General features: G+C 51.7%; 8 protein-coding genes across 8 annotated transcripts; 6 read left to right on the top strand and 2 right to left on the bottom strand.

The window, feature by feature from the left end:
• Positions 1 to 217: 217 nt before the first annotated feature.
• Positions 218 to 556, top strand: MRS44_013117 (uncharacterized protein; the record flags this gene model as incomplete). Its single annotated transcript, XM_065616605.1, has 2 exons — positions 218 to 394; positions 491 to 556. The coding sequence occupies 2 exons, from the start codon at positions 218 to 220 to the stop codon at positions 554 to 556; spliced, it is 243 nt and encodes an 80-aa protein (XP_065472677.1).
• Positions 557 to 1,848: 1,292 nt separating this feature from the next.
• Positions 1,849 to 2,390, bottom strand: MRS44_013116 (uncharacterized protein; the record flags this gene model as incomplete). The annotated part of the gene is made up of 2 exons (XM_065616604.1): positions 1,849 to 2,238; positions 2,319 to 2,390. 2 exons carry the CDS (start codon positions 2,388 to 2,390, stop codon positions 1,849 to 1,851), a joined length of 462 nt encoding a protein of 153 aa, XP_065472676.1.
• Positions 2,391 to 3,295: 905 nt separating this feature from the next.
• On the top strand, positions 3,296 to 3,841 carry MRS44_013115 (uncharacterized protein; the record flags this gene model as incomplete). The annotated part of the gene is made up of 1 exon (XM_046270256.2): positions 3,296 to 3,841. One exon carries the CDS (start codon positions 3,296 to 3,298, stop codon positions 3,839 to 3,841), a length of 546 nt encoding a protein of 181 aa, XP_046123269.2.
• A 3,497-nt stretch (positions 3,842 to 7,338) lies between these two features.
• MRS44_013114 (uncharacterized protein) lies at positions 7,339 to 12,251 on the top strand (the record flags this gene model as incomplete). The annotated part of the gene is made up of 2 exons (XM_065616603.1): positions 7,339 to 12,112; positions 12,166 to 12,251. 2 exons carry the CDS (start codon positions 7,339 to 7,341, stop codon positions 12,249 to 12,251), a joined length of 4,860 nt encoding a protein of 1,619 aa, XP_065472675.1.
• A 935-nt stretch (positions 12,252 to 13,186) lies between these two features.
• MRS44_013113 (uncharacterized protein) lies at positions 13,187 to 14,053 on the top strand (the record flags this gene model as incomplete). Its single annotated transcript, XM_065616602.1, has 1 exon — positions 13,187 to 14,053. One exon carries the CDS (start codon positions 13,187 to 13,189, stop codon positions 14,051 to 14,053), a length of 867 nt encoding a protein of 288 aa, XP_065472674.1.
• A 754-nt stretch (positions 14,054 to 14,807) lies between these two features.
• Positions 14,808 to 15,686, bottom strand: MRS44_013112 (uncharacterized protein; the record flags this gene model as incomplete). Its single annotated transcript, XM_065616601.1, has 1 exon — positions 14,808 to 15,686. The coding sequence occupies one exon, from the start codon at positions 15,684 to 15,686 to the stop codon at positions 14,808 to 14,810; it is 879 nt and encodes a 292-aa protein (XP_065472673.1).
• Positions 15,687 to 16,417: 731 nt separating this feature from the next.
• On the top strand, positions 16,418 to 18,877 carry MRS44_013111 (uncharacterized protein; the record flags this gene model as incomplete). The annotated part of the gene is made up of 1 exon (XM_065616600.1): positions 16,418 to 18,877. One exon carries the CDS (start codon positions 16,418 to 16,420, stop codon positions 18,875 to 18,877), a length of 2,460 nt encoding a protein of 819 aa, XP_065472672.1.
• Positions 18,878 to 22,002: 3,125 nt separating this feature from the next.
• Positions 22,003 to 23,602, top strand: MRS44_013110 (uncharacterized protein; the record flags this gene model as incomplete). Its single annotated transcript, XM_065616599.1, has 2 exons — positions 22,003 to 23,145; positions 23,228 to 23,602. 2 exons carry the CDS (start codon positions 22,003 to 22,005, stop codon positions 23,600 to 23,602), a joined length of 1,518 nt encoding a protein of 505 aa, XP_065472671.1.
• Between the last annotated feature and the right edge of the window lie 127 nt (positions 23,603 to 23,729).

The following is a 23,729-nucleotide window of genomic DNA, read 5'->3' as shown; positions in this document are numbered from 1 at the left end:
GAGCCCAGGGTATGAGTGCGCCTCCCAGGACAGTAAGTAGCTTATTTTGCTATTTAAGCTTGCCAGGCCAACATATATGGGATAGATACTGGTGCCGCTTGCTAGGCCTGCGCAAAGAATGGTCATACCTATAGGCCTATAAGTAGTCTTCTCCAGCTCTCGGTTAGTAAGCTGCTAATTAGCTACTATCTAGGTCCCTGCTGGTGCAGTCGCTACTATGCGTGCCTTTTGGGAGCTAAACCGGCAGATTAACGACATGAGCGAGGATCCTGGCGATGCCTGGCGCTCCGCCGCGCAGCGTGCAGCACAGCAGCTTCGTGCCTACAGTGCCGCTCCAGCTCCGGCTCTGGCTCCACGTGGTAAAGCAGATGAAAAGACTCTCGAGGAGCAAAAGGTTGCAGCGTTGGAGGCTATTGCTAAGGCTGCTCGGCTCTAGACTATAGGTGAATCAAACTCGCCAGCTAAGTTCCACTATTAACTTAACGCCTAGCAACTTAACAAGCTAGACGAGGAGAGCGTGGAGGAGGATAAAGATGGAGAGGACGAAGATAACTAAGTCTTGATTATTGTCCGATGTGGAGGGTGGTTACAGGGCGGGGGCCATAACAGGGGGTCTCTATATCCATCGTACAACGAAGCTACTCTTCGCTGGTCCGCTGCGACCCCGCTGCTGTTGCCGAACCTACTCTTGCGTATCAAACTAAAGGAATCACGGTTCTAAGGTACATGTCTCAATGTACTGTGGGGCCGTCAATGCATTCGCGCTAACCCATTTTGTCAGTTGGAACGTGCTTTTTGGGTTTTGCAACAGTGACCTCTATAGGCTGCCGCAGCCTACCGCAAGAGATACCGGAATTTAGGGTTTAATTAAATAGAGAGTTGGTCATACTAGTCAGTAGTAACATCAATTAAGTAAAAGCAAAAATTAGGGATTGGTCGGGACTACGAAGAGTCAATGTGGCTACTCCAGTCAGGGGCTGGGATAGCAAACCTGGCATTTCGCTGTATCTTGCTTTTTTCAGGGCTACTGGCCTAGGGGAGGATCCTTTTTAGCCCATCACAAGATTCGAATGACGACATGACGGAAGCACTTTTCGAACTACCGAACGATCTTGAAGACCAGTCCGCGGGTATCAAGTCAAGTCTCAACACTTTAGTGATCCTTCGGGAGCAACTGGACAATCCGAACCAACTATTCAAGTGCGAAAGCCACGCCAAGTTACCACACAAGGACGAAGGTCGTGGACTCTACGAGCAAGTTCGGAGACAGGCTTCATTGCGACACCCACCATGCTAATATACGGTCGAGATCCTGACAGGGTAGGGGCGAGAGATTTCCAAGGTTGGTTCTCGACGACCTTCCCGAGGCTTGCAGCGCTCGCCAAGAAATCGGCTCCGTCTGCTAATCGCGTTCCTTGTGTTGGAAACCACATCATATTACTGTTGGAGATCACAAGTGTGAGGCGACCAAGGCGGTGGCAAAGTATGGAAGAAGGAGGAACATTCTACAAGAGATCGTGCCTGTACATAAACAGCGGCTCCCTATTGCACTTGTAGTATGAATCAAGTAACCTGCATCTTTTCATTTCAACAGACCACCCCCTACCGGAGGCACGGAGGTCAGGGGATGGTCGATTTAGAGGCCTCCACAGTAGATACGCTGCCAATTACACTTCCGCCGTCTTGATCCTGACCACAAAAGAAAGCCCAACTTCTCTAACGGCATAAGACATCTCGTCACTTCGTTTCTCAAGGCATATATCATAACAGAATGACAACTCGAACAAACAAGGCCTAACACATGCGAAATGCACACCTCGCCGCTATCATATAGCCTAGTCCACCTTGCTAGGACCATTCGTAGGTACCATCATCGTTCTGATGGTACCATCTCTGGTATTGTCTACTCCAGTACCAATATCCATCCCGCGTTTCTCCGTCTCCGGGCCCAGAACTCCCACTCGGCCCGGTTGCATAGCCCCCTGCACTGGAGCTCCCCATGGTATAGCCCCCTGCGTAGGAGCTCTCGCCGGCACTTGTCGAACCGGCGGCACCAGAGACACTGCGATCCAGAAGAACGCCTTCGGCCTGAAGATACCCAATGGTCTCACGTGTCCACTCCTGGCAGCGTCGAAGAGGCTGGTTCTTGTTGATTCGTTTGGGCCCGTTGAATTGCTTGGCGGGTGGAGGATTGGCGCGGCAGATGGAGTCAACGCGAGGCAGGTCGTTGACCTCGACCTATCCTAACTGCGACATTGATATGAAGGTAGTCGACAACGAGGGACTCTTAGATGTTTGTCTGGTTTCGTAAGTCATACCCCTCTGTATATCGCCTGTGACGTGGAAGAGAGTTCCTCGCCCATCATCTTGGGTTTGGACGAAGATAGCATGATGATTCCGCGGCATTCCCGCGTATTCAATAAGGTAGACGGCATGGTATGACATATTGAAATTGGGGTTTCCGAAAAGCTGGGCCTTCGTTTTCTTCTTGCGAGATGAGAGGGGGAGAAAAAGAAAAAGAAAAAGGAGATAGATTGTCTTAAGGTCTTGCGGTGGCTGCGGCAACTATTGCGGATCGGGAGGTTAAACTCTGACTTGGAGGGAATGGTTAAGAAGCCGCCTGCGTTTATATTCTACATATATGCTACCTTCACGGGTAGGTAGGCCCAGGGCTGGTGTTGGTAAGAACTATCTTTAGCAATATTTCAGCCCGAAGGGCGTTTGCCTTTCGGTACGAAAGGTCTTCTTAAGCTCTGGGATTTCCAACCCCAAAATTTAGCCCCCCCCGAAAATTACCCGATTCGGAAGCGCAACTGCACCTCCTAATTGGTCCAATCCTCCCACTCTCATTGGCACATGTGGATGAGCTTCGAATTCACCCTCCCCCGAGATCAAATGTAGAGAAGTCTTCATTGGCTGGATTTTTCTGTTAAGATTCACGTGAGATTCACGTGAGCTTCTAATTTATAATAATGACGTTGCTCTTGTCGTTTGCATTTGGTGAGATTCCTGCTTCTGCTTGAACTAGGTGAAATCTATTACATTAGATCGGATTTTTAATATATAATATATATAGAGGAAACAGTGGATTGATTTTTCTCGAAATCTCATTATTGATCTCCTTTATACCTTTTGGAATACCTGGTACCCGTTGGCGAAGATTTTTAGTTTATGGCGGATGTCTGGTGCTGCGAACCCCGCTTCAGACGTCATCATCGTCATAGAACGCGAACCGGACGTTCCGAGCGGGGAACATCATCGTCTACTGCGTAAATGAGCCAGAACGACGAGGGCAATGGAATCGGAACAACAAGAACGTGATAGGGAATGGGAGGAGGAGCAGGAGAGCAGTGAGGGAGCGTCGAGCCGTAACCGACCTAAGAAAAGGACCACGCCCAAGGCCGCTGGCAGCATGATCGAGGCAATCCAGAGCCTGAAACAACTCCAACAGCAAGACTTCAATAAGAAAATGGAAATTATAAAGGCCGAGTTTCAGCTCGAGTTTACAAAGCTTCACGACCGTATGGCTGAAGTCGTCACGAGGACCACGGCCCAGATGGCACAAGAGTTATCCCAAGTCCGTAAGCTTACCCAGGTTTGCGGCGAGCCGGAACAAACCCAGCTACAGTTAGATATCATGAACAATGCTCATGCAGCACGATCGCCTAGCCAGACATATGCGGATGCTGCCCGAATGACACCTGTTAGTATTACCACTCCAATTCCATCCACGGTTCTATCGGCAACCCCGAAACCGGTGTTCTGCACAGCAGACACATCCAAGGGTGCCCGAGGATCATATGGGAGATACTACACCAGCAGTGCTTCACAGGACCATTGAACAGGAATGCGAACGTCTAGCGACTAACCTCATTAGCGATGCGTTGCAGTGACCAGAGATGGACGAAATACTAACCGCCTGAGGACTATCGGTAGGAACGAGGAAGAACTAAAGGGGATCAAGGCGATCACCGTGGCCAAGAACATTGTGGCTAACAGATGTTGTTGAATTGCGCAGCGATGCTGGGTGTGTTTTATAAAATCAAGGTTGTTATTATTATTGTCATGGTGAGAGCTCCCTAGGGGTTTATATCCCATGCGATTTCATCTAGGACTTTCAACTTTCAATCTAGGACTTTGTGATGTGACCCTGAAGTGAGGGGGAAGCTCCCAATTATTCCAACAACAGACAGACCGTCTGCCAGACCGCAGGCCGACAGACCGGCCGTTCTCGTCAGACCGGTCGGTCTAGGGTAGTCTGGATCGGTCGGTTGGCCTAAATGGGCTACTGTTTCAGTGCCCCCATTGGTCCACTTCGCCCTTAGGAAGACGGGGAAGGTCTGTTTACTCAACCTGGCGCATCTGCACTTGCCAGAAAACTATTGAAAAAATTCGCGTCGTGCTCCGTACGTGCGCATCCATACCTGCATCTTGATATCTTGTAGCAGGACTTCGAGCCCCGTGCCGTCTCTACCGCAGTCTCTTGATCCCGTTTCAATCCTTGATTCTGACCCTATTGGCTAGCTCTTAGTTTCGCATTAAACTCTTCAAATCGTGCCACTCAAAATCGTGCCTGCTCCCTAAAGCCTGCTGCATAGGTCTTATTGGCTACGCAAAACAAAAGTAACACACACACGCGCCCTATTGGCCAAATCTCTTCGTCCACCCACCCAGAGCCGACCACTTAAAACCGCGCCCTCTTCTCAACACGTGCAGCAACCGACTATTAAAACAGGCCCTAGTTTTGCAAGCTTCGTACCGAAAGGCTACTCAGCGCAAGGGAGCCGCCAACTTGCCCAATCACGCCCAGCTTCCAACTTCCCCCGGCGGACGTGCGCCTTCCCCTGTGCCTTGAGGAACGAAAGGTCTATGCCCCGCCTCCGATGCCAAAAGAACCCCTCTCATTGGTCGGTTTCCTCGCCTCTCATTGGTTCCGTAGGATCGGGATCCGCGGCCTCCGGTGCACCACGTTCTCTCGGTAACGAGGGCCTTTGAAACTGACTCGGTGGCTGATGCTGCGCGGAACCTCCGGTAGCTGACAACGAGCAGGCTCCCACATGGCCAACCGCTTCATGCTGCTGCCTTCTCGACATCGATGACTCCAGGCGGACGGTAGATCACAAGGCTTCCGCGTCGGACTCTCTTTAGTTGCACGATTTCGCTTCTCGACGATGATGATTATGCTCCTTAATACGGCATTGGTTCCTGCAGTATCCGAGCGGTCCACTAATGGTCCCCTTAACCAACCCACAACCCTTCCTGTATGCCTACAACCCAGACTCTTGCTCAACTGCCGACGTTGCCCTTTGTGGCGCCGCAACTCCCATCCTTCAAGTCGGTGCCACACTCAAGCCGAAACCGTTGCTACCCCGATATTAGCTGATTCCATGTCGGCACTTCGCTTTCATTCACAAGCTTCACAGGAAAAGAACACTACTCCATCCCCTACAGTCACATCTCACTTGTGACATTTGACATACATCACTTTCAATGACGTCTCTGCCGCCAATCGACCTTGCCCATGACCCAAACCCCGCATTCTTCATCTATCCCTTCGAGTGTCGAGGAGCTCGTGGGGGCGCGCTCAACCCAATGAACGATTGACGATAAAGAGTGACTTGATAAGAGACCTAAGTTGCGGCGAAATTTCTCAATAACTAAAGTACTTTGTACCTTTTATGGGGACAGGTTGCCCCACGAGCTCCTCGACACTCGAAGGGATTTGAAACCTGAAGCTTTCCCGGACCGTCGTCCGTCTGGGCTCTGATCTGCCGAACCCCGCACCCCAGATGCTGCGGCCCGCGAGAACTACCCCTGCATTCTATATCCATAGAGACCAAGCCATCGTCACCTCGCCCACTTCCTATTCTGCTCTCCCTACCGCGGCATCTACCATCCCGTTACTTCTAGCGTTCGTCCAGGGTATCCCTAGTTCTTATCCGACACCCACCACTCCCGCGTGTCCATGTCTACCCCCGCTCCCGTCAGCAATGGCCCATCGAATCCTCGCAAGCCCCTCGAGACCAGACGAACACGGGCAGTGATATGTCCATGATGTTTTTCGTCCAGGCAAATTGCCCGTCCGAGTTCGCCTATCAGGACCGGCGTCGCGTCAAGGGGCTCAACGCAGAAACCTGCCATTACCTGTCGTCCAGATGCGCCTGAGTCCGATTCAATCACGGCCCTCGCGTCAGACTCGCCCCGACCGCATCGCAACCGTCATCTCCCAAAAAATTATTAGGAAGTTGTCTAAGAACCCATTGGAACATACCTTACAGAGCATGTCTTCCATCATGCATGCTAGATGCATGATTCTGCAGATGCAAGATTGCGTCTCCATTGCATGACATTTTCACTCTTGCATTTTCATGACCCCTCACTTCCTACACTACCTCGAGGATGCTGCCGGGATTACCCCTGAGAGGGTTCTGGTCTCCCAGCGTGTATATTTATGGCCAACACCAACTCAAAACCAAGGTTTGAACTTGGCTTTTCCTTTTCCAACATATCTCATCTCAATTACCGAACAAACTCCCACAGCCATCTTTCGTTCCTCAAGGCCTTTGCGCAACCCGTGGTCGGGTTGCCTCTCCTGTTACTCAGTCAGAAAGAAGACCATAAAACCTCTTCTGATTGGCCAATTGGCCTGGCCTGTGCTCAACTCGTGCACGAATTGGTCGGCCACCAAAATGAAGGCCCACAAACCCCTGAGCGTTGACTAGGTAACTAGCTTGGCAAGCTCTCCAAGAGCTTTCAGGTTCTTCTTTTCTTCAATGCAATCAATATGTTGGGTTTCTAAGCACGATTAAGCCCCGTGACTGCTCCTTAATAAGCCCGTGGCGTGCCCCTTGCTCCTTACACTAACCTACGTGGCGGCTGCTTCCCTTTCCGTCGAATCTATCAAATCAAACCCATCAGGTTGCTAACGGTATCTAGGTTCACATATTACCTCCGCAGCCGGCCTACCTCTCAAGATTCCTCGGTTACCCTGCCTCCGGGAAGCAGTGCAGTTTCCTCCCTGATCATTCAGACCTGATCTAACTACCTCAAAGACAACCTCTCTATCGAGATCTATCATGGTATTGGACGTAAGCCGTCGCAAAGCCTCTCTGCCCGAGTGATATCTAGCAGTCTAGGTGGGTATGAGGTGGATATATATACGGTCAGATGGAGGATGATATACCCCAGGCGGTTCGGAACTGCCGTACCTGCAAGCAAGACCTGCCCGAAGTCGAATTTCGAAGCGTCAAGGACCCTGCGAAGCTTACAGGAGAGTGTGCTAGCTGTAGGGCACGCCGAAGGGAACGGGAAACCGGATCCCGAGCTGCCGTTGCCGCCATGCGGAATATCGCCTCAAGGCTATCGCCACGCCGAGCCACGAAAAGGACCGATTCTCTAGCTAACCTGACGCCTCCAAGGCGGGCTGCGCCAACGCCTGCGTCTGTGCACGGCTTACAACCTCCTGCCGCACCTGCTTTATTCCGTGGCCTGGCGCCCGCTCTCCAGGGACCGCCTAGACCTCTGCTGGGGCCATCTACCCCAAGCGCGGTAGAGGGACCTTCCCCTATCCCTCCTACCCTTTGCCTGCCAACAGTAGTTCTGGGCACGCCGATTCCTCAAACGCCAATTCCTCAAGGCACTCTTCCAACGCCTCCTGTTGTGCTAGGAACGCCTATACCACAGGAATCGTTCCCTACCACTCCTTCATTATTGCCACAGGGTCATCGTCGCGGCCGCTATACACGTCAAAGCGCACATGCTGAAGAGCGACAGTTTGATCAGATAGTTGATCCACCTTTTACAGGGGACCTTGACTTGCCTGCCCTTAGTGAGGAGGATCGGGCGCTTGTGCGGGAGTTCTATACTGCCCTGAATGACGACAAGATGCATAGTTGCATTCGCTGCCGGGAGCATTGGTTCGATATGAAGAGAAATAGCTTGAAAATCTGCAGCCGCTGCATTAGTCGAGACAAGGAAAGAGCCTCTAACGAGCCCTACTTCTTTAGCGCTGCGAATAACCTTGACTTCGGGGAAGTCCCCGGCAATCTACCTGATCTAACGATGGCTGAGGAGATGCTGATTGCTAGGGTTCACGTACACGTGAAGGTCCTACAGGTACGTGGCTCTCAGTATAAATACCGCGGCCATGTTGTCCACTTCCTTCGCAATGTTGGTAGGCTATTTGAAGAGCTCCCGGTCCTACCTGAAGATCTAGATATCGTACTCCTGCGGCCTCCTAATATGGAGGGCGACCCTCACTTCCAGCAGCAGTTTGCTCGCGATTTCCGGGTACGCCGCTCATGCCTGTTGACCTGGCTGCATTACCTACAGCGCCACCACCCGGGCTATCGCGATATCGTCGTGAGGCAGGATCGCTTGCAACGGCTTCCTCTTGACGGCAGCATAGTTGCTTCCATTGCTAGCCAAGTGGCCGACGTACCCGACGGCGAGGTCCCCCAAGGCCCTGTTGAGGAGGCTGTAGAAGAGGATCCTAGCGATGCAGACGCATCGGCGATCCCGAATTTGCAGGTTACCGATGTCGAATTCAACGCCCTGCAGTCCCGATTCCTTCATGGTACCCCTGACCCTGAGCGTATGGCCGATCTTGAGCATATGCCGCCCGGCGCGCAGGCTCAACACCAGATGCCACTACCTTCCATTCGTAGGACTCCTATCAACGAATTCAACCGTTCCCAGCCACTGTTAACGCTCGCGTTCCCTACTCTCTACCCTGACGGCAAGGCGGACTTCGTGGAGCCTCGCCTACGGAGCGTCACGTACCAGGACTACCTTGCCCATGCGATGAGATGGCAAGACGGACGTTTTGCCCGCCATAAGACGTGGCCTTTCGTCGCCCTCAACACGCTGTTACGTGCGCAGGTCAGAAAGCGAAGCAACTACTTAGTCAAGCAACACGAAGGCCGCCGTCAACCCCTTACGCGCGCTGACATAGAGGAAGCGATGGCTAAGCCTGACGAGCCAGAGGCTCAGGCCCTGATCCAGTCGATCACGCGCCAAGCGGCCGTAATCAGGGGCACCCGTCCATATTGGTATAAGCAAAGGAAAGAATTGGAGGCATATGCCTACAATCTAGGCAGGCCTGGCCTTTTCGTTACAGCAAGTGCGGCTGATTACCACTGGGAGTCCCTATATCGTCATATGCCTCGATTCCAAGAGTGGAAAGCAGCTCCTGAGGCGGCGCGGATGGCTCTGTCCCGGCAATTACTGCGAGACAACGCCCACATTGCCGCTTATCACTTCCATAAGCGTTATACGCTCTTCAGGACTATTGTCCTGAAGCAGAAGTTTAACCTAACGGACTTTTGGGGTCGCTATGAGTGGCAGGGCAGGGGTTCCAGTCACCACCACGGCCTATATTGGTTAAATGGCCACCCTGACTTAGATCCTGATGATGGTCAGTCCCGAGAGCAATTCGCCCGAATCTGGGGATATCACGTATCTGCTGTTAACCCAGAGCCTCAGCGGGTACAGGCGCCTGGGGAAGGGAATCCCCTGACCAGTAATCTATTGGGGCATGCCCTTACAGTTCAGTTCCTATCAATGGTAGTCAACCGCGTGCAACGCCACCGCTGCAACAACTACTGTATGCAGCTCAACAAGCATACCAAGCAGGTAGAGTGCCGCTTTGGATTTCCTCACGGGCAGCGCCTACTAGCCTCCCTTGAAAAGGTTCCTCATTCTAAGCACTGGAGCTTCAGGGGCGAGCGGAACGATAGCCAGATGAACCACTACAACCGCTTACTTACCGTTGCGTGGCTAGCCAATACAGATGTCTCGCCCTGCACGAGCCTACAGCAGGTGATCGATTACGCAGCCAAATACTGCTCCAAGTCGGAAAAGAAGAGCGAGTCGTTTGCTCAGATTGGGAAGGCCTTGATGCCCCGGGTCAAGGACCACAACCCGCTGATCTCCTTCACGTCAAAGCTCTTGAATCAGCTAGTTGCCGAGCGAGACTACTCGAAGCAGGAGGTCAGCCACTTGCTCCTCAGCCTGCCGTTACAGGAGGGCTCACGAACCTGTCTATACGTTGACTGCCGTAATCCTGACATGCATTCCCGCTCCCTACGGATTGACGCCGATGAGGTTGACGAGGCCCCCAACGTCTACGAAAAGTACTGTCGACGCCTAGAAGCCCTAGAGGACCTGACCTATGTTTCCTTTCTCAAATACTGGAATTTCCGCTCTAGGGACCCTTCCAAGTGGAAGCCATGGCAGCCAGGCAACGTCAACGGCAGGCCTCGTGTATTGGTCTACTTTCCTCGCTATCAGGCTGATCCAGAAGGTCAACAGTGGCCAGATTACTGCCGCGTAAAGCTAACATTGAACCACCCACATCGTCGGCATGATGAGCTCCTCACATTTGACGGCCAGCGTTTTAATTCTCACGCTCAGGCCTTCTCCTATTGTTGGCAGCACCACAGTCATGGTGATGACCATTACGGCCGGCCAAAAGAGGCTCGATTACAACCTCAAGAGGATCAGTACGAGGCTTTGCCGGTGGAGGAGGAATTTGATGACGAAGACTGGATCCGTCTCGCCGCCCTTTTACCTGACAACCCCCTTACCCAGGAAGGCCTTGACCTACTTGGCCGCCGCGATATCGACGTCAATTACGACTGGACACGACATGTGGGCACTTATCCGAAATTTCGAGACAGCTACTGGAAAGACCTCATCGCTAGCAACCCTATAGCCAACGATGTGGAGGTTCTTGGCCCTCACTGGCGTGACCATCTCAACCCGCAACAACGGTTAGTGTACGATACCTTCATGGGTCACTTCCAGGTGCAAAATCCTACTCAAATCCTTCTCCACGTTGACGGTGGTGGTGGCACGGGCAAGTCCTTCCTTATCAAGGTGCTTTCCTCCCACCTTCAGGCAGCTGCCCTGCCGAATCCTAGCCCTATTTGCCGCGTAGCGCCAACAGGCGTTGCGAGTAACCAGATACAGGGCAGCACCATACATTCGCTGCTCCGTCTCCCAGTAGGCGGTGCCTTTACCGACCTTCGCCCAGCTGACGCAGCCGCCCTTCAGTCCCGCCTACGGCACGTCAAATACCTCGTCATTGATGAGAAGAGCATGCTAGGACTTGAACAGCTCGGGCGAATTGATTCTCGCCTGCGACAGGCCTTTCCACAGCGTAGCCTCGAGTTCTTTGCTGGTGTGAGCGTCTTGCTTGTGGGCGATTTCTTCCAGCTACCACCCGTCCGACAAAAGCCCCTGTATTCAACCACCAGCACTGGCTTGTCTTCGTTGGAAAGGAGAGGACAGGTGGCCTACCGGTTATTTGACCGCACCGTCTCCCTGACCACGGTACAGCGCCAGACTGGTGACGATCAGGCCCGGTTCCGTCAGGCCTTGCAAGAACTGCGTGAAGTCAAGTTATCTATACCCTCCTGGAACCTCCTTAGCAGTCGTGTGCAGGCCAAGCTAACGCACAGCGAGGTTGACAGATTCAAGGCCGCTATGCGGGTGTATTCTACAAAGGCCCGGGTCAACGAATACAATTACGAGCATATGGTGCACCTCAACGCCCCGGCAATACAGGTGGAGGCCAAGAATCAGGGCAGAGGCGCGGGGCAGGCGCCAAGCGACAACGCTGGCAATCTATCCAACAAGTTTCCTGTTGCTAGAGGCGCCAGGGTAATGCTCACAACCAATTTATGGCAACCAGCTGGCCTGGTTAATGGCGCCCAGGGTACGATATATGATGTCGCCTGGAATGAAGGCGCCAACCCATGGGAAGACCCCCCGGCCGTTATCATGGTGGACTTCGATAGCTACGACGGACCGCCGTATCTAACAACTAACGAGGGCAGGAAAATCGTACCCATCCTTCCAGTCACGCGTGATTTCCTAGTGGGCAACGAGACCTGCGCCCGCACGCAGTTTCCCCTGATCGTGGCATTTGCCATCACTGTTCACAAATGCCAGAGCCTAACGAAGGATCAGATAGTTACTGACCTCGCTACACGCGACTTCCAGGCCGGTATTAGTTATGTTGCAGTCTCACGAGTTACCTCGCTGAAAGGCCTACTCCTCGAGGCGCCTTTCGATCGTCAGAACCTCTATAACCACACGCCCACGGAAGGTTTATACGCCTGCGTTTCCTACGTACTGCGTTTATGGCTAACTACAAGGCAGGGATGAAAATGCGCCTTGCTGACCAACAACGCCGTCAAGCTCAACAGCTGATCGATCCGCCGTATCCACCACGTTACACTGACTAAATGACGTTTTCCTATAAGTTACAGGGAAAGGGGAACTCGATATACGGTATATAGTTGATTGGGCCTGACAGGAAGTGGTAGAGGGACCCCTATGTCTATCAGTCAACTCCCTTACTACAGGTTTGAAGTGGTTTTAATAGCTGGTTACCGCCGCAGTCGAAAGGGGGTTCCCCCAGAAGAGTTTAATAGCAGGTATACGGTATTTACCCTTCGGGCTGAATATTCAGCCGTTAAGTCCCTTGCCTTGGCAACTTAACGGGTGTTCGAAGTATTTTAGTTCTAAGAATATCCTTCCTTTCTTTCGGCCAATTGAAAATTGAAGATCGGGACCAAGCGGCTGCGTTGGTTCTCAAAAGATCCTGAATTGCCCAGTTCGTGAGGGTGATTGGTAGTTACCCTGGAACACAGCGGTTTCAGGGCAGGCGTCGTAGAGGGGCCAGGGTTTGAGTGTTGGATCCAAAAAGATTCATGTGTTCGTTGAATATCTCTGACTGGGCTTCCTCGCATTGGTATTGGTTGACGAGGAGTTCAGGGTGATATGCGCCGGCCTGGAAGCCACCACCATGGCCGGCGCTTAAGAGGATGGCTGTGCCTCGACCAGGGAAAAAAAAAAACTCAGCCCTGTTTCGGCATTTGGCAGGGTTCAAGCTGCGCGATTAATAGTAATTTCATGATCTTTTGATAAGACTTTTGTGAGAGTGGAGGTGCATCCCCCTGCAAATCTGGTCTGGTGTTTGCTCTCCTCGAATTAGGTTCATTTCTTAGCGACTCGGCGGGTAGGCTACCTCAGGCGCCAAAAATCCAGCCCAGTAATTAATGACCAGCACCCCTCCTTTCTTTCTTCTACTTTTATTTCTCGTTCAGTAGATGACCAACAACAACAAGTGCTTCCTTAGTCGCCAACAACGTCATTGTCACCCGGTACAAAATCCGCCATGTCTGAGCCAATATCATACGATGTCTTGTTCATAGACCGGTCTCAGAACTATCCTATTCCGCTGCCGACTCCAAATGACATAGACGGCTCTGAAATCTTACCCAGTAAACCTGGCGGCGCTCGCCTCGTGAGAATGCAGCAGAGATTTGTCATGAAGTTCGGTGTTGATGTTCAACCCGTCGAGGCCTATAACATGCTGTACGTCGCAAAATCTACGACGGTGCCAGTCCCTAAGGTCTACGCCATCTACCAACGTCGAGAGAAGCAGAGCATCGTCACATATATTGTCATGCAATATGTGAAGGGCACGACGCTCTTGAACTTGTGGGGTAGCCTCGACCAGGCTCGCAAAACCTCCATCGCCAAGACTCTTCGGGCATACTTCGATCAGCTTCGGCAGCTGAAGCACCCGGGCTTTTTCGGCAACATCAACGGCGGGCCGCCACTCGACGATATATTTTCGGCGACGCGGGGTACCAACGAGATCAAGACATCATTTGCAACCGAGGATGAACTGATAGACTGGATCATTCGAATATACTCCCTCGAAACCGGCGAGCGTATGGCCCACAAGGCTCGGTATTACCAACATGTCCTGCCAACTGTCCTTCGTGGCGATGGCACTCCCATCTTCACCCATAATGACCTTCAGAGAAAGAACATCATCATACAGGATAACGGAGTTCTAGTCATTATCGACTGGGAGTTTGCGTCCTGGTATCCCACCTACTGGGAATACTCGACGGCTACGTTTGCCAACGGTTGTTGGAACGACGATTGGCATGACTATCTACGCATAGTCTTGGATGAATATCCAAATCAGTCTCTTTGGTTGTCAAGTATGAAGCTTGAAATGTGGTCTTAAGATGCTCAGAGGCAGGCTTGCTACTCAATCAATTCAATTCAATTCTGGCCAAATTGCAGTTGATTGATGCGGCTCCGCGGAGGAGCAGGTTGATATTGATTACTATTGATCAATTTAGGGGTGGATTGACATTGATTGCAATTGATTGACAGATAACGTTCTCCACAAGCGAGTGTCCCAAAAATCCCTGAATCTCTCTTCTTTTCAATTGATCAATTGATTCTCAACCACCAAAGATGTCTCAATCAAATAGTGAGGCAAATATTCTTCTTGCACTTCGTGCTTTTCAAAATGACCCAAAATTACGCGTCCGACGCGCCGCATCAAACTATCAAGTCTGTCCTAAGAAGCTAGGTTGCCGGCAGAAAGGCATACAGTCTTAACGCGATACTATCCCTAAATCACGCAAGCCATCTGAGCTAGAGGAACAGATGTTGGAAATCCGAGGATCCCCCTTCCCTTTCGGAGTTAGACCAGCAATCTGAAAGTCCTTGATTTAGAGTTCAAAGTCCTAGATGGAATCATTTAGAGATATAAACCCGACAAGAACTCTCATCTCAAAAATTAACAATCAAGTTCAATTAAATACCTGCACTCAGCACCCCTGCGCAATATTTCCAACAGGCCGTCGGCGGCGGGAGGAAGACCCAGCAGCCTCGGCGGAGGCAGCAGAGGATTGATTCCCCGCCGACAACGGAGTAGAATGGTGGTTGCCGGGTACGTTGGCGTGGGCAATCGGCTGATACATGCCTCTCTAAGGTTGCGAAGGAGGAAGAGCCGACAGCTGTGCGTCTGCGTCCATGAGAGAGGATGACTGAACAGTAGACAGAGGTGAAGCAATAGCAGGTGCGTGAGCGTGGGCATGACCATGTCGCCAAGGACCTCTACGCTGGCTGACCTCTAGAGTGGAGGGAACGGTAGCAGGCGCTTCTGGTACAGACTCGAAGTCGAAGCACAGATGGGAGGCGGAGATTCTATCTACGCCTTCTTCAAAGCCGTGGGCGGGTTGAGGGCCACTAGTCACTGGCTGTGACGGAGCCGCCGGTGCTGGAGGTTGGTTGGCATACTGCCATGGAGCCGAACCCGGAGTTTGAGTTGAAGGAAGTGTAGATGGATCAGCCACGAACTGTGGCCCCCATAGTTCCTGGCTCTGAGCCTCGCCGATGCGCTTGGCCGTAATGTACTTTTTCGCATCTTCGACGGTCGCCATATCGTTCAAGATGAAACCGACTCTCCACTGGAAGAGGTTCTCATCTCTCCCGTTTTCGACTTTGAAGATGGCTTCCCACGCGATCGCATCCGAAAGAATTCCCTTGGCTTGCGCAGCCAAGCCGCCTGTATATGTCGTCAATAAGCTGTGGGCACCGAGGGTCGCACGGAAGTACATACGGAAAACAACATTATGAAGACGAGCTGTGTATTTGAAGTCCAAATCTATGTCGTCAATCAACTGGTGAAGCAGCGGACCTTTGGGAAGATTGTTTGGGTCGATGAATTCCATCGATGCACCTCTCAGCCGTTTCGACAGAGCCATCATCAGCTTCGCCTCGAGACCCGAGCAGAACTTGAGCGTCCAGGGCTGTCTGTTGGAATCTGCTTCGAGATAGGTGAAGAGGTTGACGCCAGCTATCATCTGGCAGTGAAGCTGGTTAGGCCTCGTCTTTCCACAAGTGCAAGGATGGACTTACCGTGCAGCCATTATGCACGCAATCTTGGCACATGGCGGGCACGAGGTTGACCCAGAGAGACTCAAGCGGGCAGGATAGGGACAGAAGAGGATGGGTAGAAGTTGAAATCAAAGATGATCAGCCTGCGAGGCAAGTGTATCCGGTGAAAAAGATTCGCAAGGCGGGAGATGAGTTAGATTTAATCGCAGCGTTCAAGCCTTTGAACCCAAGAAGAAAGGCATCAAAATTTCTTTAGGGCTTCCAAACAGGTCAAAAGCATATTAAAGGGGGTATGGTCTCGTTTGTGAGGCCGTTTGTCCAAGGGGTGACTCTGGAAAGCCTGTGTTCAAGCTTGCTGTTCTGCCATGCATGCATCCGACAATGTTAGTGGAGCTCCTGAGGGCCCGTCTAGGACGCTATAACGGCCTCCATTTTCTGTTTGCACAGTGTTGATCCAGTGTCGTCAATGTCAAACGAACGGGTGCATGTTGTATTGACAAAATGATGCATCAAGTTTGGTGATAAATTGCAGTCTCGGAGACGAAGGAAGTTCGCGGTGGCTGCGCTAGCACTCGGGTAACCCCTCGCAACGTAATCGGGATCCACTTTAATTAGGCCGAGCTTCAAAACACATGTTTGCGATGCAAATTTCCACCCTTCGAAATAGATCCTCACCGAGACATCAATCCCACGCATCATGGATGGATCAAGGAGTGTAGAAGAGCTGACGAGGCGCCTACGGGAAGCTGAGCAACGCGCCGAAGAAGCGGAGAGAGAACGACAAGAGGAGCGACAACGCGCCGAGAGGGAACAGCAACGCGCCGAGAGGGAACAGCAACGCGCCGAGGAAGCGGAGAGAGAACGACAAGAGGAGCGACAACGCGCCGAGAGGGAACAGCAACGCGCCGAGAGGGAACAGCAACGCGCTGAGCGGGAACAGCAACGCGCCGAAGCGTCAGAGGAACAAACACGACTCACGACACTTGACGAGTACATCGCAGCCTGCCATACCTCCGTTTTCTCCCGATTTGCTATCGAAACAGATCCAAATCTAACCTCGAGGGGTTCTATTACAAATCCGCGTGACAAGTGGTGTCCCAAAAATCTGAGGCCATGGTCCGACTTCCTTGATCAACAAAAGCTCATCTTCGGCACGCTCTACGATTCATTCCCTACCGACCGCCGGGTTTTCGAGAACCGAACTTTCCTGGCCGGCTTGGGAAACAGGATCTCTCAACGGCCGATAGCAGACGAGAAGACGCTCGAATATTTCCTGCATAATAGCGTGGAGGATCCGGTCAGAGCCATCATACAACAGCTCAAACTGGTGGAAGAGGTCAGAAGGGCCTTTCAGATCGGAGATGGTGTCATCTTTGAGAACCATCCCCATGCCCTCAGCGACGTCGCCGAGGAAGTCGTGGACAGGGAGACCCAGACCCCAGCGACACCACCGCGGACGCCGGACCATCGAAGAAACCTCAACCAGCTGCGACCGGACCAAATCTGCGTCTATCGATCCGACAATACCCTGTCTTCCCGGCGCACTATGGTTTACGTTTCCGAGTATAAGCCGCCTCACAAGTTGACCGCTCCGCATCTTCGTCTCGGTCTCCGCGCCATGGACATCCACAAGGAAGTTGTGAACCGAAAGACGATTCCAACTTCTGTAGACCCTGACGCGCGTTTCCAGTACCACGCAGAGAAGCTGACGGCATCTGCCATCACGCAGACATACCATTACATGATTGAAAGTGGACTTGAATATGGGCTTTTGACTACTGGCGAGACCATCGTGTTTCTCAAGATTGACTGGGACGAACCTGAGACGCTGTACTATCATCTAGCGGAGCCTGGTCCGGAGGTGTCAGCTCATCCGAACAACCTCCATATCTGCTCGGCTGTCGGTCAATATCTTGCCTTCACCCTCATGGCTCTCGGTTCGCCAGGAGAACGACGGGAGAATGGGCAGGAGGAACGCCAAAGAGCTATGGGGAACTTGAAGACATGGGCCGAGGACTTCGAATCGACATTACGCTCTATCCCAGAAAATGAACGATCGGCGTCATCGGACTACTCACCTGGTCATGAACCTACCACCTACAAGGGCGTCGATCGGACGCCACACTTGCCCCGCAGAAGGAAACGTCGAACCGCTAAGAGCCAGATTGGTGAGGGGTCGTTGAGGAAGGACGACAGGCGGGAACCATCTGATGACGAGTCGGCGCCCAAGCCACCGGACACACCTACGCCAACTGGACGAAACACAAGACAAGGAACTAGGCGGAGCCAGCGGCTGGCGCGACGGCCGCGCGGAGGAGGTAGCGAGCAAGGCCGGCAGTACTGTACGCAGAAATGCCTTCTTGGGATGGTCAGGGGAGGTTTTCTCGACCCAAAGTGCCCGAACGTGGCACTTCACTGCAAGAGCTGTGCTCCCGCCCGCGCACGTCATCCCGTCAATCATGAGGAATGGCTTCGCCTGCTCTGGAAGCAGCTGGAACAGTCTCTTGATGACGGGATCAGGCCATTGGGGGAGGGTGGTGCGCGGGGTGTGCTCTTCCAAGTGACCCTACTTGCGCATGGCTACACCTTTGTCAGCAAGGGCACGGTGCGGGCTTTCATCAAAGATCTCGAGCACGAGGCTGCTGTTTACGAGCGTCTCAAGCCTATCCAAGGCGTCTACGTGCCTGTCTTCCTGGGTGCCATTGACCTCCGATCGATGAACAAGATTTACTACTATGACCATCGGGTCTACGTGGTGCACATGACATTTTTGTCCTGGGGAGGGTGCAGCATCGACAAAGCACAGAAGGTTGGCGACATAAACAGGTCACTCGAAGACAAGGCCATTCGGTCCTTGAGAGCCATGCATCGAGAGGGGGTGATCCACGAAGATGTGCGGCTTGCGAACATGTTATTTAACTCTGAGACCAACGGGGTTATGGTGATCGACTTTGAACGGGCTTTGCTACTCGAGCCGCCTCGGCGTCCGTTGGCGCAGCTGGTGCCGAACAAGCGAGCGTGGAAGTCGGAGGCGATGGATGTCAAGAAGGTGACTGGTGATTCAAGCGAGCGAAGTCGGTCACATCGAAGCTTTTCAGAGGATATTTGGTTGGCAAAGACAGCGTTCTTAGAGCGGAATACTCACCGTGGAATATGAGTAGCGAGCGCTCCTTGTTAGCAAATCTGAGAACAGCCAAAACGCATCATTTTCAGTCTATCGGGTAATTACCATACCGTACAGTAACGTACTAATCAACTTTACCATCAATCACCCTTTGCATACATCTTCCTCTGGACTATTACATGCGAGTAATGCTTGCTCTTCTCACCTTCCTTGTCGACAATGATTGTTTTGCCCTACATTACATCAGACTTTCACGATCGATTTTCCTACGCCAGATGGTTTCGGTAATGCGATAAATCCATTATAACATTGCCGGATTGACCCGCAAAAGTGAACGCGCACTCCGCTTGTGTCTCGTACTGTTCTAGCGTATATCCTCACGATCCATCAGATGCCCGTACTTATTTATACGTTCTTCGCACCAGCATTCCGGACACTGGTATGAGGACGAGTGCTTTTTGCTCCATGAGTCGACAATCGAGTCGTGACCTACCAGAATTCCAGAAGCGGACTCCCTAGGGTAACGCTTTTCCACACCTTTCCAGTAGCTCTTCCGCTTGGGCCGATACCGATAACAATCGCAGCATGGCGCCAAAGATTTCTTGAAGCGACCGCGAGCGTCTAATGGCCGTACGACATGTAGAAGTGCGAGCATTGCAGAGCAATTCAGGCGAGAAGAACGATGCTTGGATGTGCAGGGGATCATTGTGACTGTCATCGAGGAAATATTAAGCAGCCGCTTGCACGTGAGTGCCAGGAAGAGTTGGTCGACCGAGCCGGCATGCATAAATATTTGAAGCAGCAGCTCATTCGGCAGCGCCAGGAGTCCTGATGACTGAGTTGCCTGTGGCTGTTCGAGAAGCTGCTTTACTCAGCAAAAAAGGTCAAACACTCTAAGACGCAGATGTAGCCTACTGTTTGTGGGATCTTGAATGCATTCCACTGGGTAGGAGCGTGCTCGCTCTCGCAATCCGCGAGGTCATAGGGCCACAGTCCGTACATTGTGAATGGCGAATACGGAGTACCGGTAGTTCCTGAGCGGGTTCTGGAAGATGTCGCTGCTGACGTGAGTCGTCCTGTTGGACCTGTTAGCCAGACGGAAGTAAATAAACAAATAGTTGATGAATAAACAAAGTAGCCTAGTTAACGTGGGCTATTTACCTAGTTATGCCTGAAAGTGTGGATAAAGATTTCGTTGCAGTTCATGTGGCTCCTCATCTCGGACTTCTGCCCCGCAAAATTGCCAACTGTTTTCGTTGGTAACCCAGGCAACTGTAGCTGAATGAATGAAGGAATGAATGAAATTTATTCCGTCCGGAAGGACTAACCCCATAGGGCCAAGACCACTGGGCTATTTACAGTTCTAAGCTTTTCTGCTCGCGTCTCCCAGAAGCCCTGCATTCTTCCTCATCCGCTGGTTGGTCTCGCCTTGCTTGACTCTACGTGATAGGCCTGCTTCAAGGCCAATTTCTCCAAGTGTTCAGCATCCTATCTTCAGCAGCTGAAGCATGGTCTGCCAGCTTGAGGCTGTTTGGTGTTAGTATCGCCAGGTTTGGCGGCTAAATGCTGTTGGTTAGTGTTGAGACCGTAGGACTGGGATGTAGATACTATGGAAGGAGCTGTGCTCCTCTCAGACACATGTAACTTAGACCTTTCAAGAACAACACATCATCTTCCACTCCCGCAATATTGTTTTATCAGTTAGTAAGTCATCCAACCTGGTTTGCATCAAGTCTCTTCGTGTCCATGGCGAACCTAATCGCTGCCCGCACCGTCTATAGGCTAAGTGCCCATTTGGGTCCATCCGATGCTGCCTTTCCGCCCAAAATCAAATCAACCACTAACTTGGTACTTGTTGAAGCACAACTTAGCAGCAATCCAAAGGCCATATGAATCGTGAGCGATGCAAGGTACATTTCTCACCACTAATCGAAAGTATAACAGCGCCCTATTCGCTCAACAAGACATACCATCGGCCTCTCCAGCCTTGCCCCTGGGTCCGTTACAGTTCTTCGCTCTCCTCCTCTCCATGGACTTGGGAAAATAGCCATTACCAACGGCTGCGCCGTGCGTTGAGCTAACCATTGACCGACAAGGAAGTTCAAGCCATTCTTTCGGTCGTCCTTTCAATCCGATTTTCCTTCTTCGTCACTTGATCGCATACTTTGCATTTTTTTTTGCTTCGTCCTGCCGCTCATACACGAGCTTCAATCCGCAGGTCTCTCCAATGCGGTACTCTTTGTTGCATTGTTGACGAAACCTACCCCACTTCCAATTGCCGCATGCCCAGACAACCTGGTCGAAGTAACACATCATGAAACTGGGTGAGGTAAATTGAACAGAAGAAGATTTTAGCCTGGAATGGGAGTCTTTTGAGCCTGGCTGCTGGGGCTCTTTGCTTATCTACTCAACCAAAAGCTATTGATTAAGTCTTTTCGAAATCTCATGGTGACTCCGTTCAGTGGGCGCGAAAGTCAATTTCGAACTCTTTAGCCGATCAACAGGGAATGCTGTTCCTGGCTGCCTGTCGTATGAGAAATCACACGCAGACCCGCCAATCACCAACGATGTCTTCGCCAACCGACGAGCAGGGGGACCAACAGAACGTAGCAGCAGGGTTCAAAGCCACTCCACGAAAATCCACATATGGATTCACATATGGATCCATATCAAATACACTCCATTCCATCAGACCCTCTTGTGGATTTACTACCACTCCATGCGAGCCGGGCCACATATGGAAATTGTGGAATGCAGTGGATATTCCATAATCTTAGGGAGGTTTACAAATACCACAGAACCCCTAGTTAATAGGTTGAGTCTGAAGTATATGCTAACTAATATGCCAGGTCTAAGACAACGCATGCCTGTCCCCTCAAGCACCTGGAATGCTGTTCAGCTGTTCCCGTGATGCTGCTCGCGACCGCAGCTGCCTGGCTGGCAGAATAAAGAGCTGCACGATCCCGTGCATTAGTGCATGGAGGACGCGTCCCTCAGATAATTCTCATCAATTCGCTGATGCTACTATATCTTCGACTATGTGGACTTTAATTGTCTGATAAAGCCACTGCGTCTGCCTACCTTGGCTCATTTTCGCCACATGGTGGCCTTTTTGGTCTGGCTGGCGTCAAATCTTCAGATGCAAATATCGGGTCACGATGGCCGACTATCAGCCCGATTCTCGGCCACCTACTCTCGAGCGCTCTCCGCAAGGGAAATCGACTGCGGCGATCCCAGAACGAACAGAAGAAGACGAACAACGGCTATTTCGCTTGTTCAAAGGATGGACTTTGTCCGAAAGAGATGGCCAAACGCGTCAATGGGTCTACCGGTTTGGATACGACATTCAGAATATCGCAACGAAGGAACGCCGCTGGGTCTGTTGTCTGTGTATCAAACGGAAGGATCCGAGGCCGAAGAATTACAACTACAAGGGCCTGCAGAACGCTGAGAGTCACTTGTTCAAGGATCACAACGGCATAGTCGATCCTTCAGGTAAAAGGCAGGCCCTGAAATCTACAGTTGCAACACCCGCCCGCTCAATGGCTACGCTACTGCGATTGAATCCAGAGGTCCCCCGCGATCAAGAAATAACGAACCTACTGATCAAGCGGTTTAATAAAGCCACGTTTCAACAGATGGTCGTCAACTGGATCGTCAACACAAATCGATCGTTCACCACCGCGAAGGACCCTGACCTGCGAGCAATCTTCGAATATCTCAACCCCTCTGTTTCCATTACGGAGGCTCACATATCCGATGTAACAGTGCGCGCGATCGCCGAAAGAGAGTTCAACGCGAATAAATTGGCTGTACGAGAGACGCTTCGAAAGAGCCCAGGCCAGATCCATATGCAGTTTGACGGATGGCGATCCGGGAACAGGCATGCTCTTTACGGCGTTACTTGTATATTCAGGAATCTCGACAACAGGCCCCAGAAGTGCGCTCTCGGCCTTCCGGAGCTACTAGACCGCCACACAGGCGAGAACATCGCTGAGCAGATACTCGACATCGTCCGGGAGTTCGACATTGGGGATAAGCTGGGCTACTTTACGCTGGACAACGCCTCGAATAACAAAACAACGATGGAAGAGCTGGGCCGTGAGCTAGGATTCGACTGGAAAAAGCGCTGGGTTCGCTGCATTGGCCACGTTGTCAATAGAGTGGTGAAACACATGCTATTTGGCCAAGATCCGGACGCGTTCGAGCAACAGATCTACGATGGCCAATTTACGGCGGCGAGGGAACATGAGCAATGGCGCAAAAAGGGCCCAGTGGGTAAATGGCATAACTTCGCCGTGGTAAGCCGATCTTGTTCTTATTTTTACTACATTTTGTTTCCTAACTCTCCTCTTTTCGGGCTTATTTTAACTGGATTTGCAGGAGGTTAACAGATCCGATATCTGGACCGACATCCTTAAAAAAGTCCAGCAGGTCGAATCCCAACTATCCGACGATCCAGCGATCCAAAATCATGGCCCTGTTGGCGTTGTATTAGATAACGCTACCCGTTGGCTTTCACAGCTGGCCATGATCGACCGGGATCTTGTTTTGCAGCCGTTTTACGACCCTTTTATCCAACGAGCGTTGAGTGAGTGGAACAAAGCGAACCTTACGAAAAGTGGCTCCGTTAGGAAGGGTGCCAGGATGCCGTTCTTTTTGAAGGAAGAGAACCGGATTTCAAGCAGCGACTGGCGTGTGCTCCAGGCGCTCCGCGATATCCTACTAGACTTTCAGCTACCATCCAGGACCACCTAATGGATAACCCCACCTAATGGATAACCAAAATTTCGCTCCGCCCACACAAAATCCAAATTTTGATGCGTGCACAAAACACCAGGTCGTCAATTAAAAAGCGAAGCCTTGGAGAGAGACTCTAGAAAAT

This window comes from Fusarium solani (assembly GCF_023522795.1).
Source record: "Fusarium solani strain SB1 chromosome Unknown bctg00000009, whole genome shotgun sequence".
NCBI classification, from domain to species: domain Eukaryota; kingdom Fungi; phylum Ascomycota; class Sordariomycetes; order Hypocreales; family Nectriaceae; genus Fusarium; species Fusarium solani.
Note: the sequence above shows the minus strand (reverse complement) of the source record. Positions and strands in the feature narration are given on the sequence as shown.